The sequence below is a fragment of the Botrytis cinerea genome, chromosome 3, assembly GCF_000143535.2.
Source record: "Botrytis cinerea B05.10 chromosome 3, complete sequence".
NCBI lineage: Eukaryota > Fungi > Ascomycota > Leotiomycetes > Helotiales > Sclerotiniaceae > Botrytis > Botrytis cinerea.
The window spans coordinates 2,451,621-2,469,052 of record NC_037312.1 but is presented as its reverse complement, the minus strand read 5'-3'; the positions used below and the strand labels follow the sequence as shown (position 1 = coordinate 2,469,052).

The 17,432-nt window shown below is 45.1% G+C and overlaps 6 protein-coding genes across 8 annotated transcripts; 2 read left to right on the top strand and 4 right to left on the bottom strand.

Moving 5' to 3' along the window:
• Nucleotide 1: 1 nt before the first annotated feature.
• Bcgcv3 lies at nt 2-1,247 on the bottom strand. The gene is made up of 2 exons (XM_001549825.2): nt 854-1,247; nt 2-631 (listed from the first exon to the last, which is right to left on the bottom strand). Exons 1-2 carry the CDS (start codon nt 978-980, stop codon nt 237-239), a joined length of 522 nt encoding a protein of 173 aa, XP_001549875.1. The 5' UTR covers nt 981-1,247; the 3' UTR covers nt 2-236.
• A 753-nt stretch (nt 1,248-2,000) lies between these two features.
• On the top strand, nt 2,001-4,230 carry Bctem1. The gene is made up of 3 exons (XM_001549827.2): nt 2,001-3,227; nt 3,291-3,365; nt 3,463-4,230. Exons 1-3 carry the CDS (start codon nt 2,466-2,468, stop codon nt 3,562-3,564), a joined length of 939 nt encoding a protein of 312 aa, XP_001549877.1. The 5' UTR covers nt 2,001-2,465; the 3' UTR covers nt 3,565-4,230.
• A 298-nt stretch (nt 4,231-4,528) lies between these two features.
• On the bottom strand, nt 4,529-8,372 carry BCIN_03g07270 (hypothetical protein). Of its 2 annotated transcripts, XM_024692143.1 has the most exons (4): nt 8,305-8,372; nt 7,774-8,250; nt 4,952-7,718; nt 4,529-4,895 (listed from the first exon to the last, which is right to left on the bottom strand). In XM_024692143.1, the coding sequence occupies exons 2-4, from the start codon at nt 8,234-8,236 to the stop codon at nt 4,763-4,765; spliced, it is 3,363 nt and encodes a 1,120-aa protein (XP_024547916.1). In that variant the 5' UTR covers nt 8,237-8,250; nt 8,305-8,372; the 3' UTR covers nt 4,529-4,762. The 2 variants fall into 2 exon arrangements, with proteins under 2 accessions (XP_024547916.1, XP_024547917.1); XM_024692142.1 differs by having other exon boundaries at nt 4,529-7,718.
• A 192-nt stretch (nt 8,373-8,564) lies between these two features.
• On the bottom strand, nt 8,565-10,144 carry BCIN_03g07260 (hypothetical protein). 2 transcript variants are annotated; one of them, XM_024692141.1, is made up of 5 exons: nt 10,061-10,144; nt 9,767-9,952; nt 9,257-9,695; nt 9,021-9,200; nt 8,565-8,902 (listed from the first exon to the last, which is right to left on the bottom strand). In XM_024692141.1, exons 2-5 carry the CDS (start codon nt 9,913-9,915, stop codon nt 8,879-8,881), a joined length of 792 nt encoding a protein of 263 aa, XP_024547915.1. In that variant the 5' UTR covers nt 9,916-9,952; nt 10,061-10,144; the 3' UTR covers nt 8,565-8,878. The 2 variants fall into 2 exon arrangements, with proteins under 2 accessions (XP_024547915.1, XP_001549879.1); XM_001549829.2 differs by lacking the exon at nt 10,061-10,144 and having other exon boundaries at nt 9,767-10,018.
• A 212-nt stretch (nt 10,145-10,356) lies between these two features.
• BCIN_03g07250 (hypothetical protein) lies at nt 10,357-15,275 on the top strand. Its single transcript, XM_024692140.1, has 5 exons — nt 10,357-10,521; nt 10,634-11,020; nt 11,074-14,113; nt 14,165-14,503; nt 14,554-15,275. The coding sequence occupies exons 2-5, from the start codon at nt 10,779-10,781 to the stop codon at nt 14,989-14,991; spliced, it is 4,059 nt and encodes a 1,352-aa protein (XP_024547914.1). The 5' UTR covers nt 10,357-10,521; nt 10,634-10,778; the 3' UTR covers nt 14,992-15,275.
• A 28-nt stretch (nt 15,276-15,303) lies between these two features.
• Bctuf1 lies at nt 15,304-17,224 on the bottom strand. The gene is made up of 3 exons (XM_024692139.1): nt 16,953-17,224; nt 16,870-16,898; nt 15,304-16,802 (listed from the first exon to the last, which is right to left on the bottom strand). Exons 1-3 carry the CDS (start codon nt 17,131-17,133, stop codon nt 15,669-15,671), a joined length of 1,344 nt encoding a protein of 447 aa, XP_024547913.1. The 5' UTR covers nt 17,134-17,224; the 3' UTR covers nt 15,304-15,668.
• Between the last annotated feature and the right edge of the window lie 208 nt (nt 17,225-17,432).

Sequence of the window (17,432 nt, the reverse complement as noted above, 5' to 3'; positions counted from 1 at the left end):
CTGGCTGGACCACCAATAGCTTTCAAATATGTTCCAAGAACGCTAAAAGCTGCATACATATGTAAATGTAGCTAACCCAGTATCATTCCACTCCAACCCTTATGTTTGTTGAATAAACTCCATTCCCAAATACACATTCGTCAATGTTGAGTTGAATCCCCCGTCTATGCTATGCCCCGCCCGTCCATGCAACCATGCCCTCATTTCTCGTCATATGGCAACTCCCATTGCGCTGCTTATTCCTCAATAAATGCCTTGTAAGCACTCTCATCCATCAAGCCTTCCAGATCCTTGACTCCCTGCTCTCCAACTTCAACCTTGGCAACCCAGCCTCCGGCACTTGTTTCATCTTCGGGCCCCTTGTTGATAGTGCTTGGTGTTTCCTCCAACATCTTGTTAGCCTGCACAATCTTGCAAGCGATAGGACTGTTGATATCGGATGCGCTCTTGACAGACTCTACGGCACCAATGGCATCACCAGCGCCGACGTCTAGGGGGACGGTAGGAAGCTCGACATAAACGACGTCACCAAGAGCATGTGCGGCATAGTCACTGATGCCGATTGTGCCAGTCTTGTTATCGGGAGACAGGAGAATCCATTCGTGGTCCTTGGTGTACTTCTTGTTGAAAGCTGCGGTTGGGCAAAGAAAGTGTCAGTATTGGTGGGATATATGGTAAGCAATGGGTAGAAATTGGATCCCAATGAACATTCTCATGATAGTGATAAGGTGAGTATTCCAAAGTCTCATCTACACTTCGTAGACCACACTGGCTCAACTTCTTCACTCTGCGCATAAAAACTCTATGACATAGGCCGGTGGTCGGAGCACCTTGGATAAGAAGATGAACTCACCAGCTCTAGATACCGAGAAAGCTCGAACAGCTCCAAAGGATGAAGATCTCCATGACGGAACAGTCTTGAATGGGCTGGATGTAATTTTTGAGGCGCATGGCCTTAAACTCCTTGCGATTGATGCCATGATTGTGTGTGTAAATGATGTTTGAGGGGTAGAATTTTGGGGTGGAGTTGAGCTTTAGTCAAGGAATCATTAATTCGATAGAGTGAAAGAGAGGTGTGAGATAATAAAAATGAGGATTGTTTATATGGACCCAAAGCGATTGAACCAATCAGAGAAATGAGCCAAGGTTAAGCGGACAAACATCCAGACTGTTTTTGTTTCTGTCTCTGTTTCCTGTCTCTGTGTCTGCTTCCTGTCTCCTGTCTCCTGTCTCTGTCTCCTGTCTCCTGTCTCTGTCTCTTCTCTGTCTTCAGACCAAAGACAGCCAAAGACTGGGAGGACAGGGAGGACAGGGAGGACAGGGAGGACAACGAGGGAATCCAATGGCGATCTATTGAATTGAATGGAACCCCCCACCGGAGGAAAAGGAATCCAATTATCAATAGGAGCAAGAATATCAATTGGCTAATGATATGAATATATGGTTCTATATAATGTATGAAATAACAGCCCTTTAATGTAAATACAGACACAGATACGGGTGAAAATACACTTACACTTACTTACACATACACATACAAAGATCAAAACAAACAAAAACAAAAACAAACACAATATAAATAGACTCTGTAACTTTCCCAATCTGGAGACAAAGTACTGATCGAAGTGTACCTAGGAGGAACAAAGTCTTTTCCCTTCTTCTTCTTCTCCTTCTCCTGCATCTTCCTCTTCCTCTTCCTCTTCCTCTTCCTCTTCCTCTTCCTCTTCAATACTTGGATGATAATATCAATACAAGCAAGCAAACACGGCTTCATTCTTTTCTCCTACCAACAACAACCCAAAGAACTCTTATAGGGAGACGCGTCGAAAAGAGGAAATACCTGCCTCCCTGCCCTGCCCTGCCCTACCCAAATACCTCCCCAAATACCTTTATTACGGAGCAAAGTGTCTCTGGTCGACCTGCCCGAGTTTCCTTTCGCACGCCCAAGCGCCGAACCACCGCATGCCAATTGTTTGCCTTGCCCTGCCTTGCCCTGCCTTGTCTTCTTGCCTTGTACCAGGCTTACAAGAAACCCCCTGGATATTTCTCATCAGGAATAACTTCAATCGTCCAATCCGAAATACAATTCAAATCTCTCCGTGAATCTTCCTCTTGGCCATCCATATCCTGACTTTCATCGTGGTGGTTTTCTTCCACGGCGGTTATAGATTCATCAGCAATTTTTGATACCAAAATAACTCACACACTACACTACAACTACACTACACTACACTACACTACATTACATTACATTACACTACACTACAATCAGCCGTGAATGATCTACCATTAACATCCCAGTGTTGATCTCCTTCTTCCAGCCGCCAATTCGAGATCTCACCCTTATAAAGATTCATAGGTAACCTTACACATTCATCTCTATAATTACCCATAAATCAGTCAACCTGGATCCTACCGCTTTACCAGTGAGCTCTCCTGCTCAATTTCACGACGCAGTAGATTCGATGGACGCCGAAATCGCATACGATAATCAGGGAGTCGACCCACCCCAAGACGATGCTATGGGCGGAATGGAGGAGAGAGCACATACGCCAACGCATAACAGTCGACACTCTGCGTCTGCATCTGCAGATTTCCAAACCCCATCACAATATCCACAAGAATATCCCGCGTCACCTCCACAAGAAGAACCTACAAATGGTCGATATGCTACCCCTCCCACAACTTTTCCCGCGTCACTTTCGCGCCCGGCTTCAGGGCTGTCAGGTCACGGCAACTATGGCAACGCATACCAAGAACAAAATTCACGGAGTTCAGGTGCGAGTACAGATCAGCAACAGCAGCAACAACGGGGCTCGAAGAATAGTGTCGTCATCAAGGTCGGCATGGTAGGGGATGCTCAAATTGGCAAAACCTCCTTAATGGTCAAATATGTAGAAGGTAGTTGGGATGAAGATTACATTCAGACATTGGGTGTTAACTTCATGGAGAAAACTATATCGATACGCAATACCGAGATTACATTTTCAATATGGGATTTGGGAGGACAGAGAGAGTTCGTGAATATGCTACCGCTTGTTTGCAACGATGCAGTGGCTATATTATTCATGTTTGATTTGACGCGAAAGAGTACTTTGAATAGCATTAAGGAGTGGTATAGGCAGGGGAGAGGTTTCAACAAGACGGCGATTCCGTTCCTGGTCGGCACAAAATACGATCATTTTGTGAACTTTCCAAGAGAGGACCAAGAGGAAATCTCAAATCAGGTTGGTCTTACCAATACTTCGATTTCGTTTCGTTTTGAGGCATGCTAACAGATGTGACATTAGGCTCGAAGATTCGCAAAAGCTATGCGCGCAAGTCTGATTTTTAGTAGTACAAGCCATAGCATCAACGTTCAAAAGGTAAGACCATCTATATTTCATTCTTACATAGCTGCTTGCGGTCTACGCGATACTGCTTCTATAACAAACCGTCAACTAACGAACTATCCACCTGTAGATTTTCAAGATTGTTCTCTCAAAAGCCTTCGACCTCAAATGCACAATTCCCGAAATCGAAAATGTTGGCGAACCTCTTCTCCTTTACCAATCCGTCGGTTAAATTACTGTCATACATAATCTTACGATTTGAATCGAATACCTTATTTCTTTACGCCCCCGACAGTCTCTCCATCAACCTCAATCCTCGAGTTCGCGACCATCACTCATTTTCCTTCTACATTGTGTAAACTTCACCTAAAAACTACTCACTACCCACTACCAACAACTCCCACACTTCCAATCGAAATGCACAATGCAAAGGAGAAAATACGAAACCTTCAACACAGGGAAGTCGAAGAAATCTTCACACACCACATCATACCAGATCATTCTCGAAATCTGGCAATTTTTCACATCTCAAACAAGGGGCATTCAGGCAAGGCGCGCGGGGAAATTGGAAGGAAAGGGGAAGAAATTCTTGTAATTTTATCTCTCCTACTTTCTATCAAGTCCATACTTGTCTTATCTTGATCTGGCACTGCATTCACTGCATTGCCAGTCATCTTCATCAAAGAAGTAGAAGCATAGTATTCATCGGTTTCATAAACACAGACACAGACGGGCAGGCATGCAGGCAGGAAGGGAGGCAAGATATCAAATTTTTAAATGTAATAAGAAAATCTTCGTGTTCATGTTAAAATGAATCCATCCATACAGTTAGTAGCAAGTGAAGCAAGCAATGCCTTGCAAAATATGTCTTTGGCGAGTGTTTTTGAGGTGACGGTCAAGTGAGATGAATGTGAATGCGAATACAAGGTACGTACTTACATGTAATGTGATTGCGGGACGATTCTCTAGATTATGGGGTATATATGGAGTACGATGCAGGGCATATGCTTGTGTGTGACCTGCAGATGGGTCTGGACTGTGTATGTATGTCGTGCATAAGTTCTTTCTTGGAATTTTTCAACTCCTCGTGCAAATTCCCAGCCTCCTTGTGTACACGCACTACATATATCCACTTTCCAGATCCTCTACCGCTCAAGTGAGCAAGGCAAATGATAACTAATGAATTTATTAAAGCATGCCTTTTCTTTCTGACGTCTCTTCTCTAGTATTTCAAATACAATCATGCGGATTCAAAGCTACGTATGTATGAATGGCGGTTTGAAAACCCACAAAAGAATGTAACGGAATGGATATTATATACATCCCCATCATCAATAATATCACCCATAGCAACACTACTAATAATCATAATCCTACCTCTACACCCGCAACAATATGAACCCCCTAATTCTTCCAATTTCCAAATCATCTTAGCTCAAAAGCTCCTCCAACTCCAATTCCTCAAATGACGCCAGCTCGACAACCCCCAGCCCCATATCCCTAACTCTACTTGCACTTCCACTCTCGACTCTCCTACCGGTATTACCACCAGAATTATCGATTCTTATAAGTATGTCAGCGCCGTCGCAAACTCTAAAAGTTCAACAGTGGCCACTCACAGCCCTGATGATGTCTTCTTCGAGCTACCAAATCCAAAGTAACTAGCAAACCCACTCCCAGCCGAGCTTTGTTCCGACGGAAATCTTTTCTTATCTTTCCTCAGGCTCAAAGGCGTAATAGATTGCGGGTACGCACCAGATATATTCAATGGCGTGATTGGCGAGGGATACGGTGCAGCGGGCGATGGAAATGGTACTGGCGGTGCAGCACTTCCTTTTCGGCTAGCCACACTCATGGTTCCATCTCCGTCCATTGGATTTACACTAACAAAGGGGCTCTCTTGGTTCAGAGAAAGAACTTGGGCGAGTGTAAATTGAGCATCGCTTTCGTGTGAAGCGAAGTCGTTGAATCTAAGTCTCTGACTTCCTTCTTTTCTGACAGTGGACTTTTCATTGAACTCGGATGGTTGGTCGTTGAAGTGATGGGCAATCCTCGTGCTATATTTTTCATATTCAGTGTCCCGGCTTGCACTGGCTTCCATTTTCGCTCTGTCGGCTGGAGTAATGCATTCATCTAGTGTGTGTAGACAATCCTCGTAGTTTGTGTGAGTTGATTGATCATTATCACTAGTATCGACGAGAAGTCCTCGAGGAAGTCGAAGAGAATCATGAGATACACTGTTTGGTCGACTACCCTCGGCCGGTATGATTGAGGGGCAACTAGAAGCTCTGTGCTGCTTTACCACTGAATTTCTATTGCTGGAGGGGCCAGAAACAACACAACTTGAAATTCGGTGCTGTCGGAGAGGGGTTGAAGGGCCAGAATCTGCCACACATTCTTCTAGTAAGTGTTCCTGTTCTTCTTCCAATACCGCCAACAAATGTCTCTGCTCTTCTCCTGACACTGAAGTTAAATCGCAATCTATTTCATTGTGCTGTAAAAGTGGGCTGCTGATTTTAGAATCGTACTCGCAATCATCAATTAGATGCTCGTCGCACTCCGAAATGATGGTGGAAGCAATGCAGCTCACGGCCCGATGTTGACGTGGGTTTGGAGTTGATGAGCTCGATGACATATATCCGTTCTCGTTCTTGTTATTTGCCGAATTCCCGTCACTGGCGTTGCCACCGCAGCTTGAAATACGATGCTGCTTGATAGGACTTGCAACTCCAGAAAGTAGGCATCCATCTTCCATCAAGTGAGCCATCACCGCTGAGCTTTTACGACTAGATTGGGGACTATCAGCCACATAACTTGCAAATCTGTACGGCTTAGTGAGAACAGGCGTAGAAGATCCGGTCGTAAAGTTACAGTCTTTTAATTTATGAGACCCATCTCCATCGCTTTGATTCATGCTACCGGAGGGAATCGAAGCACAACAGCTCGATATACGATGTTGTCTAATTGTAACGGGACTGCAATCACCAGCAAGATCAGAGCAACCCTCTAAGGAGTGTTGCTCACAGGAAACAGGGTTAAGAGCAGTACAACTGAAAGCTCGAGATCTTGATGAAAATCTAGAAATAGGCGAGCCGGATTCGAGAGTATTCTCGTCCAAAAGATGACGGTACTGTGAATATTGAATAAGAGGAGTTGAAATATCGGAATCATCCACGATATCCATGATAGATGGTGAGCCATTGTTTTGCAAGACCGGAGAAGGTGAGCTTGATGGAGGTGCGGTCTCGACGGTGCAACTTAGCATGCGATTCCTTTCTGCAGAGCTCTCGGGGGTGCTAATAACCGGGGTACCAGGTGTAGCAGGACAGCTTGTGATTCTGTGATTTCTTATCGATCCCCGGATACTAGATGGGTTCCTAGGTATAATAGAATAACTTGAAATTCGATGTTGTATTGGTATATCCAATAACCAAGCGGAATCCACCGATTCGGCGCAGCTATCGTTACGGCACGGGTTGACAAGCTCGGAAAGCGGCATTTTGGAAGCATCTTCTTTGGATGTATGTTGCCGAACCGTGCTAGAACTAGAGGATGTGGTAGATGATAAAACAAGATCATCCGAGACCGACAGCAGAAGGTTTTCTTTGTCTTCACTAAAGTGAGCAAGACAACTGACGGTTCCTTTCTCCTGCAAACGCCTTTCTTCCTTCGCATAATGTTCCAATACAATCTTGGTAGCGGAGTAATCAGAGAAGTCATGAACGTAAGAGAGATTTCCTCTTGCTGGCATTCTAGAGAGCTTCTCACAACCTTTGACTTGCAGATAAATTCCATGGATTGAAGCAGTCGGCGAATCTGGCTCAACGAAAAATGTACTGCAACTGGCAATACTGCCCAAACTAAGTCTCTCTGAACTCACTCGAGTTTTCTGTCTTGAAGATGTAGTACCATCAACAGCGGCACCGGCATTGCTGGAGTTGATAGCCCTCCTATGCGGCTCCATAAGCATATGATCCTTCAATTCCTCCATTTCACAATGTTGAGAGGTGCTCTGGTTATTCGAACCCTGACAGCTATGTTCACTGGTACTCAGTATAGCTACTGCAGGGACCTCTCGAAGCTCAGAATCCGTATAACGTCTTCCTTGATTGTATATCCTGTTTTCTATGCCTGGATTTTCAGCTGAAGGTGCTTTTTGCGAGGCATATCTCATTGGCTGCGATAGATTGGGTTGTTTATGAGACATTTGTGCATCATTGGGGAATTTCGTTAGCCCTGAAGCACCTTCTCTAGCCCGGACCTCTCGATCATGTTGCATCATCACACATGGACCACAGAAACATGACTTGATGACATCGTTCCCCATAGACCCTAATATTCTGTATTGGGCGCGAATCCGGGCACGTTGTATAAGAGTAAGACCGACTATTTTTGTTGATTAGCAGAGGTATTATGAATATTGACCCGAGTATATACTTACTCGACAAACAACAAGCAGCTGTCAAAGCACCATGGATCCAACACATCGAATTGCAGCCATCAGAAGGCTTAAAGTCATGTGGATCCCGACCAAGAGCTACATTCTTCAATCGCCAGTGAGTTTTGCCGTATAGGAGACAAGGAATAAATAATCCCTCCAAGGCAGTTGTGTGATCACTCTCAGGATGATGACAGAACGGGACCATCCAATCACTTTGTCCTTTATGTTCAGACTTGTTCCTGTTCATAGATAGTTCCGATCTCTGTGGTTGATCGGGAATGGCATAACGCAACTGGGGAGTAACTGCGGGCTGCCTGGCTTCAACCATGGCAGGAGCGTGAGCAGCAGTTGCAAGTGATTGTCGATGGACTGGAGTAGTTGGATCCAAATTATATTTCGTGACTGGTGGGTTCTTGGCCAGCTTCCGTTTCTCTCGGCGAGCTGCCATGGTCATCGGAGCCATGTTTATAAATGAGCCTATTCATTCAGGTCAGTGCTGGCTCTCAACGTTGGACGAAATTCGCAACTCACGATACACTTATTATAGTGATGATTCAATGCCAAAGATAATAATTTTGATGATGTTTGGGTGAGAGTACAAAAGTGAAGGGGTGAAATACACATCGATAAACACTGGGGCTCTGTCGCTCCTTCTATATAGTCTACCACTTACTAGTAATTGCTCTTCCTAGATTTGATGGATACTTTGGCAGGTGTGACACTTGACATGGCTCCTAGAGTACGACTTTCACTAGGACGTTGAGAATTGACATTCCAGCAGCAATTATGGATGGTTCGTATATTTCCGACACTAAACAGTCAAAAAACTTTTTATTATAATAACTTGCTCCCCACTCTCGAATCTAACACAACTACAGTACCGGTAGCTATTCAGTAGAATAGGCGCTCAATTATGACAGTTATATCAACTCATGAAGAGATGCACACATTGCGGAAGAAACAAGAGGAAGAAACTGTAGTTCATGATAATTTCCCCCCAATATCTATCATTGTGCTTTTGTGAAGGATTTTGATACATTATGTACATTACGACGTGGCAAAAGACACATTATTGTATCTCAATCGTGATCATAAACTTGAATATTTAAGAATCAGATTCTTCCTCAGGCTGGGATCATCGTTAGCATGGCTCATATCTTTCCAATAAAAGAATGTATCTCTCATGAGCTCAAAGCATTGAGGATGCACAATCTTTTCCGTAAGTTCGAATTAAATTTAGTTTATACCTGGGGACGGTTTGGGTCGACGGTTCCCTTGACCTTGGCAGTCTCGGGAGCACCTTCACCCTTTTTGCTCTTGCTAGGGTCGTTGGTAATATCGGTGGAGTGCTTGGTGTCAGTGTTCGAAAGGCCTTCTTGCTTGCCGGATTGAGTGTTCTTGCTTTGGGGCTCCTTTGAAGCAGCGGCCTTGGAATAAAAATGTTAACCTCGGTTATTAATCCTTCGACATAATACCAACATACCTTATCCGATGGCTCTCCCTCCTTTGCTTCCGAGTTGTCCTCGCCTTGCTTGATGGCAGCCTTGCTCTCTGATCGAGCTTTGTTTCCACCCTTTGCATCAGGAATTGACTTGCGGACGTTCTTGTCAGTCTCTCCTACAGTCTCTTCGTCATCGGAAGTGGCTGGTGTGTCTTGTTCCTTAGCCTCGTCATCACTGTCGGATTCTTCGGTCTTCTCGGACTCCTTTGGCTCTTCCTTGTCCTCGGTCTTCTCCTCAGTCTTCTCTTCAGACTCGGCTGGCTTGTCTTCTTCTTTCTCTTCTACCTCCTCTTCCTTCTCTTCCTCATGCTCTTCGTGTGCATGGCTATCCCCGTGTCCTCCGTGACTGTGAGCAGGTTCTGGTTTGTTTGAGATCAGGAACCAACATGATGGGACGGTAACGGCTACTGCTCCGGCAGCCCTAAAGCATGACGTATTAGTTCACGAATTCTTTCAAGAATGTCAAAATCAGTAGGAATATGGTAAACATACCAAACGGCATCACCACCTGATTTTGCCTCTCCATGACCTCCACTGGCATAAGTTCTTCTAGCAACTTGGTTGAATTGAGGGCGTGCTGCGGTTGGTCTAGCTCGGAAGTTGCGCAAGTTGCGCACAATAGCTGCTCGTGAGAATGCCATTATCGGAGGGGTAAGATGGAAGGTAGGTGTGGGTAATCTAACAAAACGCTATTAGTAACAATTTTGATGATAAATAAAGCTTGAGAAAATATTTGAGGATATCAATTGATTTGTGGGAGAAAGGATAGGAAATGTAGGTACGTACTTTATGAGGTAATACAATGTTATCGAGTGAATTGAGGTTCCGAAAAAATCCTGGCAGATTAGTACTTGGGCAAAAGATCACGCCAGCCGAGTCTAATCGGAGCTTCTCTGGAGCAAAGCTTGGTGCAGGTGGAGCTTCCACGATATCTTGTATCCTGAGGCAACAATGACAACAATGACTAAGCCAGTCTCCCACTTCCTACAGGTGGAACCGCAGAAGACCTACCAAGGCACGTGCTCGAGCCTAGGCATCAACCAACCAGACGTACCTGCTCTACTGTACGGAGAACTGTACTAGCTTTAACCCCCACTACTTCTTCCGTCACCTCAAGGGCCACCAAGACCCATACTACCTACCTAGTACTTTAATAATTGTCTATCAACTTTACAAACAAATTCAACACATATTGAAACTGTCTTTACGACTCCAGATCAACCCTTCTCCATAAACTGTCTCATCAGGCAAGTCCACAGTTTCTCCATTCCCTACTGCTTTCTTACTTATGGATCTTGGGAATCCAAACTCGAAATAACATTCAAAAGTAATAAGCTAACTTAGCTCTACTCCCTCAAGGCTCCTCCCGTTCACGCCGCATCTAAACCGGGAAAAAACAAATAGCTACGCGTTTCTGCCAACATTCAAATGGTAGTTTGACGCTGTCATAACATATATTTCTCCTTCTGGCTATCATCATTAGGCCTGCCGGTCCATAGTGAGGATGGCTTCCAGCTCAATAACCGTCAATCCGACTTCATCAACAGTTGCATCTCTGTTGCCAAAGCTTCACGATGCGGACCCAGATTATAGATTCATGTCATTGAATGATCTCTTCCAGGTGTTGGAGAGTGGAAAACCGGATTTCCTTCACCACGATTACAATACAGCTGCAAAGACTGTGGATGGTGTTATTAGAACTTTGGATGATCAAAATGGAGAGGTACAAAATTTGGCCATTAAATGGTAAGTCTGCCAACAATCCTCGATCTAGGTAGAACTCAATTGACTTGAAATAGCCTTGCCCCTCTTGTTGCAAAGTTACCCAGCAGTATAATTGCTCCGTTAATTGAGAGACTTTCGACATTAACAACTGAAAATTCGGTTGACAACTCAATACCTGCTATGGCCCTGCGAACAGTTGTCATCACTTTACCAAGACCGATCAGTGGCGTTACCCCCTCCAAAGATGTTCTCGAGGCATATTCTGCTATTAGCAGAGTTTTGATCCCAAGATTAGTCGGGCGTATCGTTGTTCAAAAACCAAGCAAGGGCCAAAACCTTCCAAACCCCCCACCAGGAATGCTTGATCCTTCCAAGAATACCGAAATTGACTCCGACGCTGTTGATGTTTTGATAGAAGTTGCAAGATGCTTTGGCCCTCTTTTGCAGCACACAGAAGTCGAAGCACTACAAAGTTTAGTTATCGGTATCTTGGAGACTGAGAAAGCCAGTTCTGTCGTTAAGAAGCGGGCTGTTGTTGCAGTGTCTCTACTTGCTATGTACTTGACGGATTCCGATCTCAGTGGCTTTGTATCCCATATCATCGAATGTCTTCGTAATCCGCATTTGACCCCTGTACAGAGACGTTTATACATTACCATTCTCGGATCGATGGCTAGATCCATACCCTCGAGGTTTGGTCCTTACTTGAAAACTCTTGCGCCATTTGTGCTTTCTGCGTTGAGTGAGCAAGAACTTCAAGATCAGATTGAAAATTCTGCGGAAGATGGTGAGAGTAACCCTGAGATGGACGATGTAAGAGAGTCTGCGCTTGTGGCATTGGACGGCTTTCTAGCCTCTTGTGGTGCCGAAATGCGAATTCATACAGAAGAAACGATCGCAGCAGCTCTCAGATTTTTGAAGTACGATCCAAACTATAACGACGATGATGACGACGAAATGGGCGGAACTCAATCTGATGAAGATGATATGGCCGATTTCGACGATGACGATGATTTCGAGGCAGACGCTGGTTTTGACGACGATGATGACGATGCAAGTTGGAAGGTTCGAAGATGTGCCGCGAAAACTCTCTATACCTTGATCTCAACTAGAGGTAGCGGTGATCTACTCGAAGATGGAACTCTATACGCCCAAGTGGCTCCAACCCTTATTCAGAGGTTCAATGAACGAGAAGAGAACGTTCGACTTGAAGTTATTGCTACCATGGCATGTCTAATTGGGAAGACTGGGGAGGGTGTCCTAGTCAACTTTTCGCCAGATGAGTCTTTAAGCCATGCGAATCAAGCGCCCCCAAGTCGAAAGCGCAGAAGAGAGAGTGCTGGGTCAGCCACTTTTGATACTAAGTCATTCATTTCAAGATCTGCTGGTCTGACATCACCAACTATTGAGCCGCTCCCTGTTTCAGGTCCCCGAACAGACTTGGCAAGATTGACCCCTGTGATTGTAAAGACTGTGGTGAGATTACTGAAGACAAGCCCCATTCCAACGAAGCAAGCTCTCATCAACCTTTTGGATGGAATGGTTTCAGTTCAGGTGGGAGGTCTCTCAGAACACTTCGGTCAGCTTGTGGATCCTATCATAGATTCTATCAAAACACCGGGAGGTTCATCGTCTACTGCAACTACTAGTGGCGGTGCTGCCTCGGCCACTGCAAATACTCTACGAATTGCTGCTCTCAAATTATTGGGTGATGTTGCACAAACTCATTCTTCAAGCGTGTTACAGCCACACCTACCTAAGATCATCCCATGTGTAGCGTCAGCTGTACATGACAGGTTTTACAAGATTTCTAGTGAGGCTGTCGGTACAGCTGAACAACTCGTAAAGGCTTTGACACCTCCGAGATCGGAGCCGGCGAAGTCAACTCAGCAAGAAGATATTTTGAAATTATATCAAGTGATAATCGATCGCGTATCCGCTACCGATGCAGATGTTGAAGTTCGTCAACGTGCGATACATGCTCTAGGCATCATGCTTGCTCGCACAGCAAGTCCCGAAGGCTTATCGCTTCTCTCCGAAACTAACCGAAGTTCTGCTCTCATTTTGCTCAATGATAGACTAAAGAATGAAACCACTCGCCTTGCTGCTGTAAGAGCTATTGATACTATTGCGGTCGGTTCAATTGAGGTTGGTCCAACCACTAAGGGCCAACTGCAGCCGCCATGGATTCGAGATGTCTCTCTAGAGCTTGCTGCGCAACTCCGGAAGGCCAACAGATCGCTTCGCGGTGCAAGTCTTGGAGCCTTGAAGAATCTCATCGTTTCTCCGGCAGCTAGAAGCTCTCTCGACGCTCCGACTGTTCAAGGCCTTATCGACGCGCTTCTTCCACTCTTAACCACAGTTGATCTTCATCTTCTAGGCCCGGCACTACTAGTACTGGCTACTTTGGTAATGGATGAAGCAAAGCTTGTTGTTACTGACCAGCTAAATCTTGCTCTTTGCGGATTATTAACCTCGTCATTAAGTGGCGCTGTACTTGACGCTGTCCTTCTCTTGGTCGCTAATATTGGCAAACAAGGAGTTGGTCAACCTTTGATGTCTGGTTTATTGAGAGATGTTAGCACTCGCGGAGACTCTACAGTTGTAGGAAAAGCTATTGGCACCCTTTTGGTATTTGGGGGATCCTCAGTCGGAGTTACACTTGACAATTTCTTAAGCGAATTACAAAATCCCTCCTCGGACGAAGCTAGACAATGCTTAGCCTTGGCTGTTCTCGGAGAAGCCGGATTACAGTTGGGTGCAAAATCGCCTTTAAATCCATCCACCTTCACAGCCCATTTCAAATCATCCTATGACAAGGTTCCTCTTGCTGCAGCAATTGCATTAGGACGCGCGGGAGCTGGAGACACGTCTTTGTATCTCCCAGAGATATTGAATATGATTAAAGGTGGAGATGAATTTTTACTTCTACACTCTATCAAGGAAATACTTCAGCAAGCTGGCAACAACCCCACTGCCATCACTCAGCACACTACTACTCTTTGGGAAAGATTACTTGCCGCTTCGCAAGCTGAGGACAACAAGGCTGTTGGGGCAGAGTGCATTGGTCGTTTGACAATGATTGATCCTAGGGCATTTATGCCACAATTAAAGGTTTGTTGCGATTGGAAGGTGGTGAATTTGCATCCACTAATGATTTTACAGGGTTATCTCTCCGACCCAAATGCTTCAATCAGAGCCATGGTTATTCAAGCAATCCGTTATACCTTATCTGATAGTGATGACTCACTCGACTCAGTGTTGAAGATCATGTTGATTGATATGCTGAGGGTCATGCTGACTGATACCGAGTTGGAGAACCGTCGGTTGGCACTGACTACATTGAACGCTGCTGCGCATAACAAAGCAGATCTCATCAACCCCAATCTCAGCCAATTACTTCCATTTGTTATGAGTGAATCAGTAATAAAGGAAGAGTTAATTCATGAGGTAATGATGGGACCTTTCAAACATAAAGTTGATGATGGTCTAGAGGTCCGAAAGGTAAGATACTCCTTATCACTTTAGTGGTGCATTGCTAATCTAGCTTATAGAGTGCATATGAAACTTTGTATGCTCTTATGGAGACCGCGTTCTCACGTATGAACATTCTTGATTTTTACGATCGTATTATCGCCGGGTTGAAAGATGAGCACGACATCCGATCCCTCTGCAATCTGATGTTGAACAAGTTGGTCATCCTGGATCCTGATGAGACAGCTCGACGCCTCGACGCGATTGCAGATTGCTTCCGCGTTACTCTGTCGATCAAATTGAAGGAATCAGCCGTCAAGCAAGAAATCGAGAAACAAGATGATGCAACCAAGAGTACTCTCCGCTCAACGCTGAATCTGCATGCTCGAATTCCATCAGCGAGCACAGGCATGGGTGCGCAAAGCGGCCAACATCAGATATGGAGAACCTACTTTGAATGGGTAGAGAAGGATTTCGAAGCGCAGTTGAAATCACTGAGGGAAGAGAAAAAAGATTGAATTCCTTTTAGCGGAGCGGAGGAGATCTAAATTTGACTAATAATGCTGATAATACGAATGATGATGAAGATGAATTTGACGAAGATAGCGACGAAGATAGCGATGAGTGACATTGGCATTGTTACGTATATGGTTTTACAAAAGTAAAGAGGCTTGCATACATGATTTGCAATACATACGAAGTGAAGCGAACATGAAGCAGAGGCGGTTCATTTTAAATAGTGGAGTTCAGTATGAATCCGTTCTCAAGCTAGATAGCTCCGTACAAATCAATTAAATTCTCAAATGATGTAGTGTACATGTGTTAGATGTTGTGAGTAGACTGTGAGTGCATTAAAAGAAACCAACACCCGAAGCAGCAATGAGAGGAGTTCTATTTTTCATTTCCGCTAAAAAGCCACCCAGCTATTGCTGTAATCTACAAAGAAAGGGTCCTAAATTTACAAGTGTAACATTGAATAAACGAACTCCTTTCTCGCTATTCAAATATACAATGAAAGATCCATTTCTTTACAATCTTCCTTTCTTTCCCATCCCAATTTTCCACCTTTCCCTTTCGTTTTCATTGGACGTTCATTTTATATAATGCGTTCGCACCGTATTTTCCCCTTCCGTTTCATACACGTTATATGTCATCCCATTTCAGCCTTCTCTACGGTTTTAATGAATTAAATGATTTACTTGAGAATTCTGGTAACCAATCCAGTGGCGACGGTTCGTCCTCCCTCACGGATGTTGAAACGCTGTCCAACGTCCAAAGCGCAAGGCTTCTCAATCTCACATTGCATCTCGACGTTGTCACCTGGCATGACCATCTTGGAATCGGCGTCTTCAGTTCCGTCAGGGAAGTGGAGAGCAGCGGCTTCATCAGCGGTTCTGACGAAGATTTGTGGGCGGTAGTTTTGGTGGAAACCAGTGTGGCGTCCTCCTTCTTCCTTGGTGAGGACGTACATGGAGACGAGGAATTTGGTGTGGGCCTTGGTGGTTCCTGGGGCGGAAATGACCATTCCACGTCGGACATCTTCACGCTTGATACCACGGAGCAAAAGACCGGAGTTATCACCTGCACGGGATTCGTCACAGGACTTCTTGAAAGTCTCGATATCGGTGACCTTGGTTTTGATGATTTGGTCTCCCTTTCCAACAATCTCGACTTCGGAATCCTTCTTGAGGACACCACGCTCGACACGGCCAGAGGCGACAGTTCCACGACCTGGGATGGAGAAAACATCCTCAACGGACATGAGGAAAGGCTTATCGAGGTCACGTTGTGGGGTTGGGATCCAGGTATCAACTGCATTCATCAACTCATCGATCTTGTCGGTTCCAATTTCCGGTCTGCGGCCCTCGAGTGCGCAAAGGGCAGATCCAAGAATGATAGGTGTCTCTTCTCCTTCGAATCCGTATGTGCTGAGGAGATCACGCATCTCCATCTCGACCAACTCCAACATCTCAGGGTCCTCAAGAGCATCGACCTTGTTGACGAAAACGACAATCTTTTGAACACCAACTTGACGGGCGAGCAAGAGATGCTCACGGGTCTGGGGCATTTGTCCGTCAGAAGCAGCAACGACAATGACAGCTCCGTCCATGTTGGCAGCTCCAGTAATCATGTTCTTAATGTAATCCGCGTGACCGGGACAGTCGACGTGGGAGTAGTGGCGGGCTTCAGTGGCATATTCGATATGGGCAGTCGAGATGGTGATACCACGCTTTCGCTCTTCGGGAGCCTTGTCAATGGCACCGTAATCGAGGAAACTGGCCATACCCTTCTCTGCTTGTCTCTTGGTAATAGCGGCAGTCAATGTGGTCTATACATCCATGATCTAATTAGCATTTATTTGCCTCTGCGGGGCTTTCGAAATTGATATGATGTACCTTTCCGTGATCGACGTGACCAATTGTACCTGTATGAAATTAGCAAACGCCCGGCGGCATACAGATGAAAACAGACGCCATACCAATATTAACATGCGGCTTCGAACGCTCGAAAGCGGTAGCATATGAGCGAGCAGCATTGATCACAGCAGCTCCATTTTGTCTTCTCAAAGCATGCTGTAAAGGACTGACAGCATTACCCTGACGCAGCGCAGATCGTGCTGTCTGGAAGAAAGGAGTAATTGATCTCGCAAACGCCGGCATTTTGAATGTGAAATTCAGCGTAAAGAAAGAAAAAAAGAGTGTTTTGAGTGGGATTTACACACGCTGGTGCCACTGACAATATTTTGGTTCCATCTCGAAATATTTTTTGGACCATCTAGGTCGCCGTAGTGGAGTGTGAAGCTGGTCTGTGCGAGGTTCTAAGATGACATGACCTCAGGACTACAAACGTGAATGAACACACCTACCAGGCCTAGATAGCTACAGAATAGCATTAATTCACAAGATATCCTCATCTGAACAATATAGACAATGAACTTCCCTCTTATATTCCTCCCTCT

What these genes read in the sequence shown, in the direction of transcription:
- Bcgcv3 (XM_001549825.2), bottom strand. Translation starts at nt 980, where the DNA reads ATGGCATCAATCGCAAGGAGTTTAAGGCCATGCGCCTCAAAAATTACA. An exon ending in TTTCTCGGTATCTAGAGCTG is followed by an intron (nt 632 to 853) that starts GTGAGTTCATCT and finishes GCCCAACCGCAG; the next exon opens with CTTTCAACAAGAAGTACACC.
- Bctem1 (XM_001549827.2), top strand. Translation starts at nt 2,466, where the DNA reads ATGGACGCCGAAATCGCATACGATAATCAGGGAGTCGACCCACCCCAA. An exon ending in AAGAGGAAATCTCAAATCAG is followed by an intron (nt 3,228 to 3,290) that starts GTTGGTCTTACC and finishes ATGTGACATTAG; the next exon opens with GCTCGAAGATTCGCAAAAGC. An exon ending in ATAGCATCAACGTTCAAAAG is followed by an intron (nt 3,366 to 3,462) that starts GTAAGACCATCT and finishes ATCCACCTGTAG; the next exon opens with ATTTTCAAGATTGTTCTCTC.
- BCIN_03g07270 (XM_024692143.1), bottom strand. Translation starts at nt 8,236, where the DNA reads ATGGCTCCGATGACCATGGCAGCTCGCCGAGAGAAACGGAAGCTGGCC. An exon ending in AGCTGCTTGTTGTTTGTCGA is followed by an intron (nt 7,719 to 7,773) that starts GTAAGTATATAC and finishes CAACAAAAATAG; the next exon opens with TCGGTCTTACTCTTATACAA. An exon ending in AAGAAGACATCATCAGGGCT is followed by an intron (nt 4,896 to 4,951) that starts GTGAGTGGCCAC and finishes CATACTTATAAG; the next exon opens with AATCGATAATTCTGGTGGTA.
- BCIN_03g07260 (XM_024692141.1), bottom strand. Translation starts at nt 9,915, where the DNA reads ATGGCATTCTCACGAGCAGCTATTGTGCGCAACTTGCGCAACTTCCGA. An exon ending in AGGGAGAGCCATCGGATAAG is followed by an intron (nt 9,201 to 9,256) that starts GTATGTTGGTAT and finishes TTTTATTCCAAG; the next exon opens with GCCGCTGCTTCAAAGGAGCC. An exon ending in TCGACCCAAACCGTCCCCAG is followed by an intron (nt 8,903 to 9,020) that starts GTATAAACTAAA and finishes CGATGATCCCAG; the next exon opens with CCTGAGGAAGAATCTGATTC.
- BCIN_03g07250 (XM_024692140.1), top strand. Translation starts at nt 10,779, where the DNA reads ATGGCTTCCAGCTCAATAACCGTCAATCCGACTTCATCAACAGTTGCA. An exon ending in CAAAATTTGGCCATTAAATG is followed by an intron (nt 11,021 to 11,073) that starts GTAAGTCTGCCA and finishes GACTTGAAATAG; the next exon opens with CCTTGCCCCTCTTGTTGCAA. An exon ending in ATGGTCTAGAGGTCCGAAAG is followed by an intron (nt 14,504 to 14,553) that starts GTAAGATACTCC and finishes TCTAGCTTATAG; the next exon opens with AGTGCATATGAAACTTTGTA.
- Bctuf1 (XM_024692139.1), bottom strand. Translation starts at nt 17,133, where the DNA reads ATGCCGGCGTTTGCGAGATCAATTACTCCTTTCTTCCAGACAGCACGA. An exon ending in GAAGCCGCATGTTAATATTG is followed by an intron (nt 16,899 to 16,952) that starts GTATGGCGTCTG and finishes AATTTCATACAG; the next exon opens with GTACAATTGGTCACGTCGAT. An exon ending in GTCACGTCGATCACGGAAAG is followed by an intron (nt 16,803 to 16,869) that starts GTACATCATATC and finishes ATGGATGTATAG; the next exon opens with ACCACATTGACTGCCGCTAT.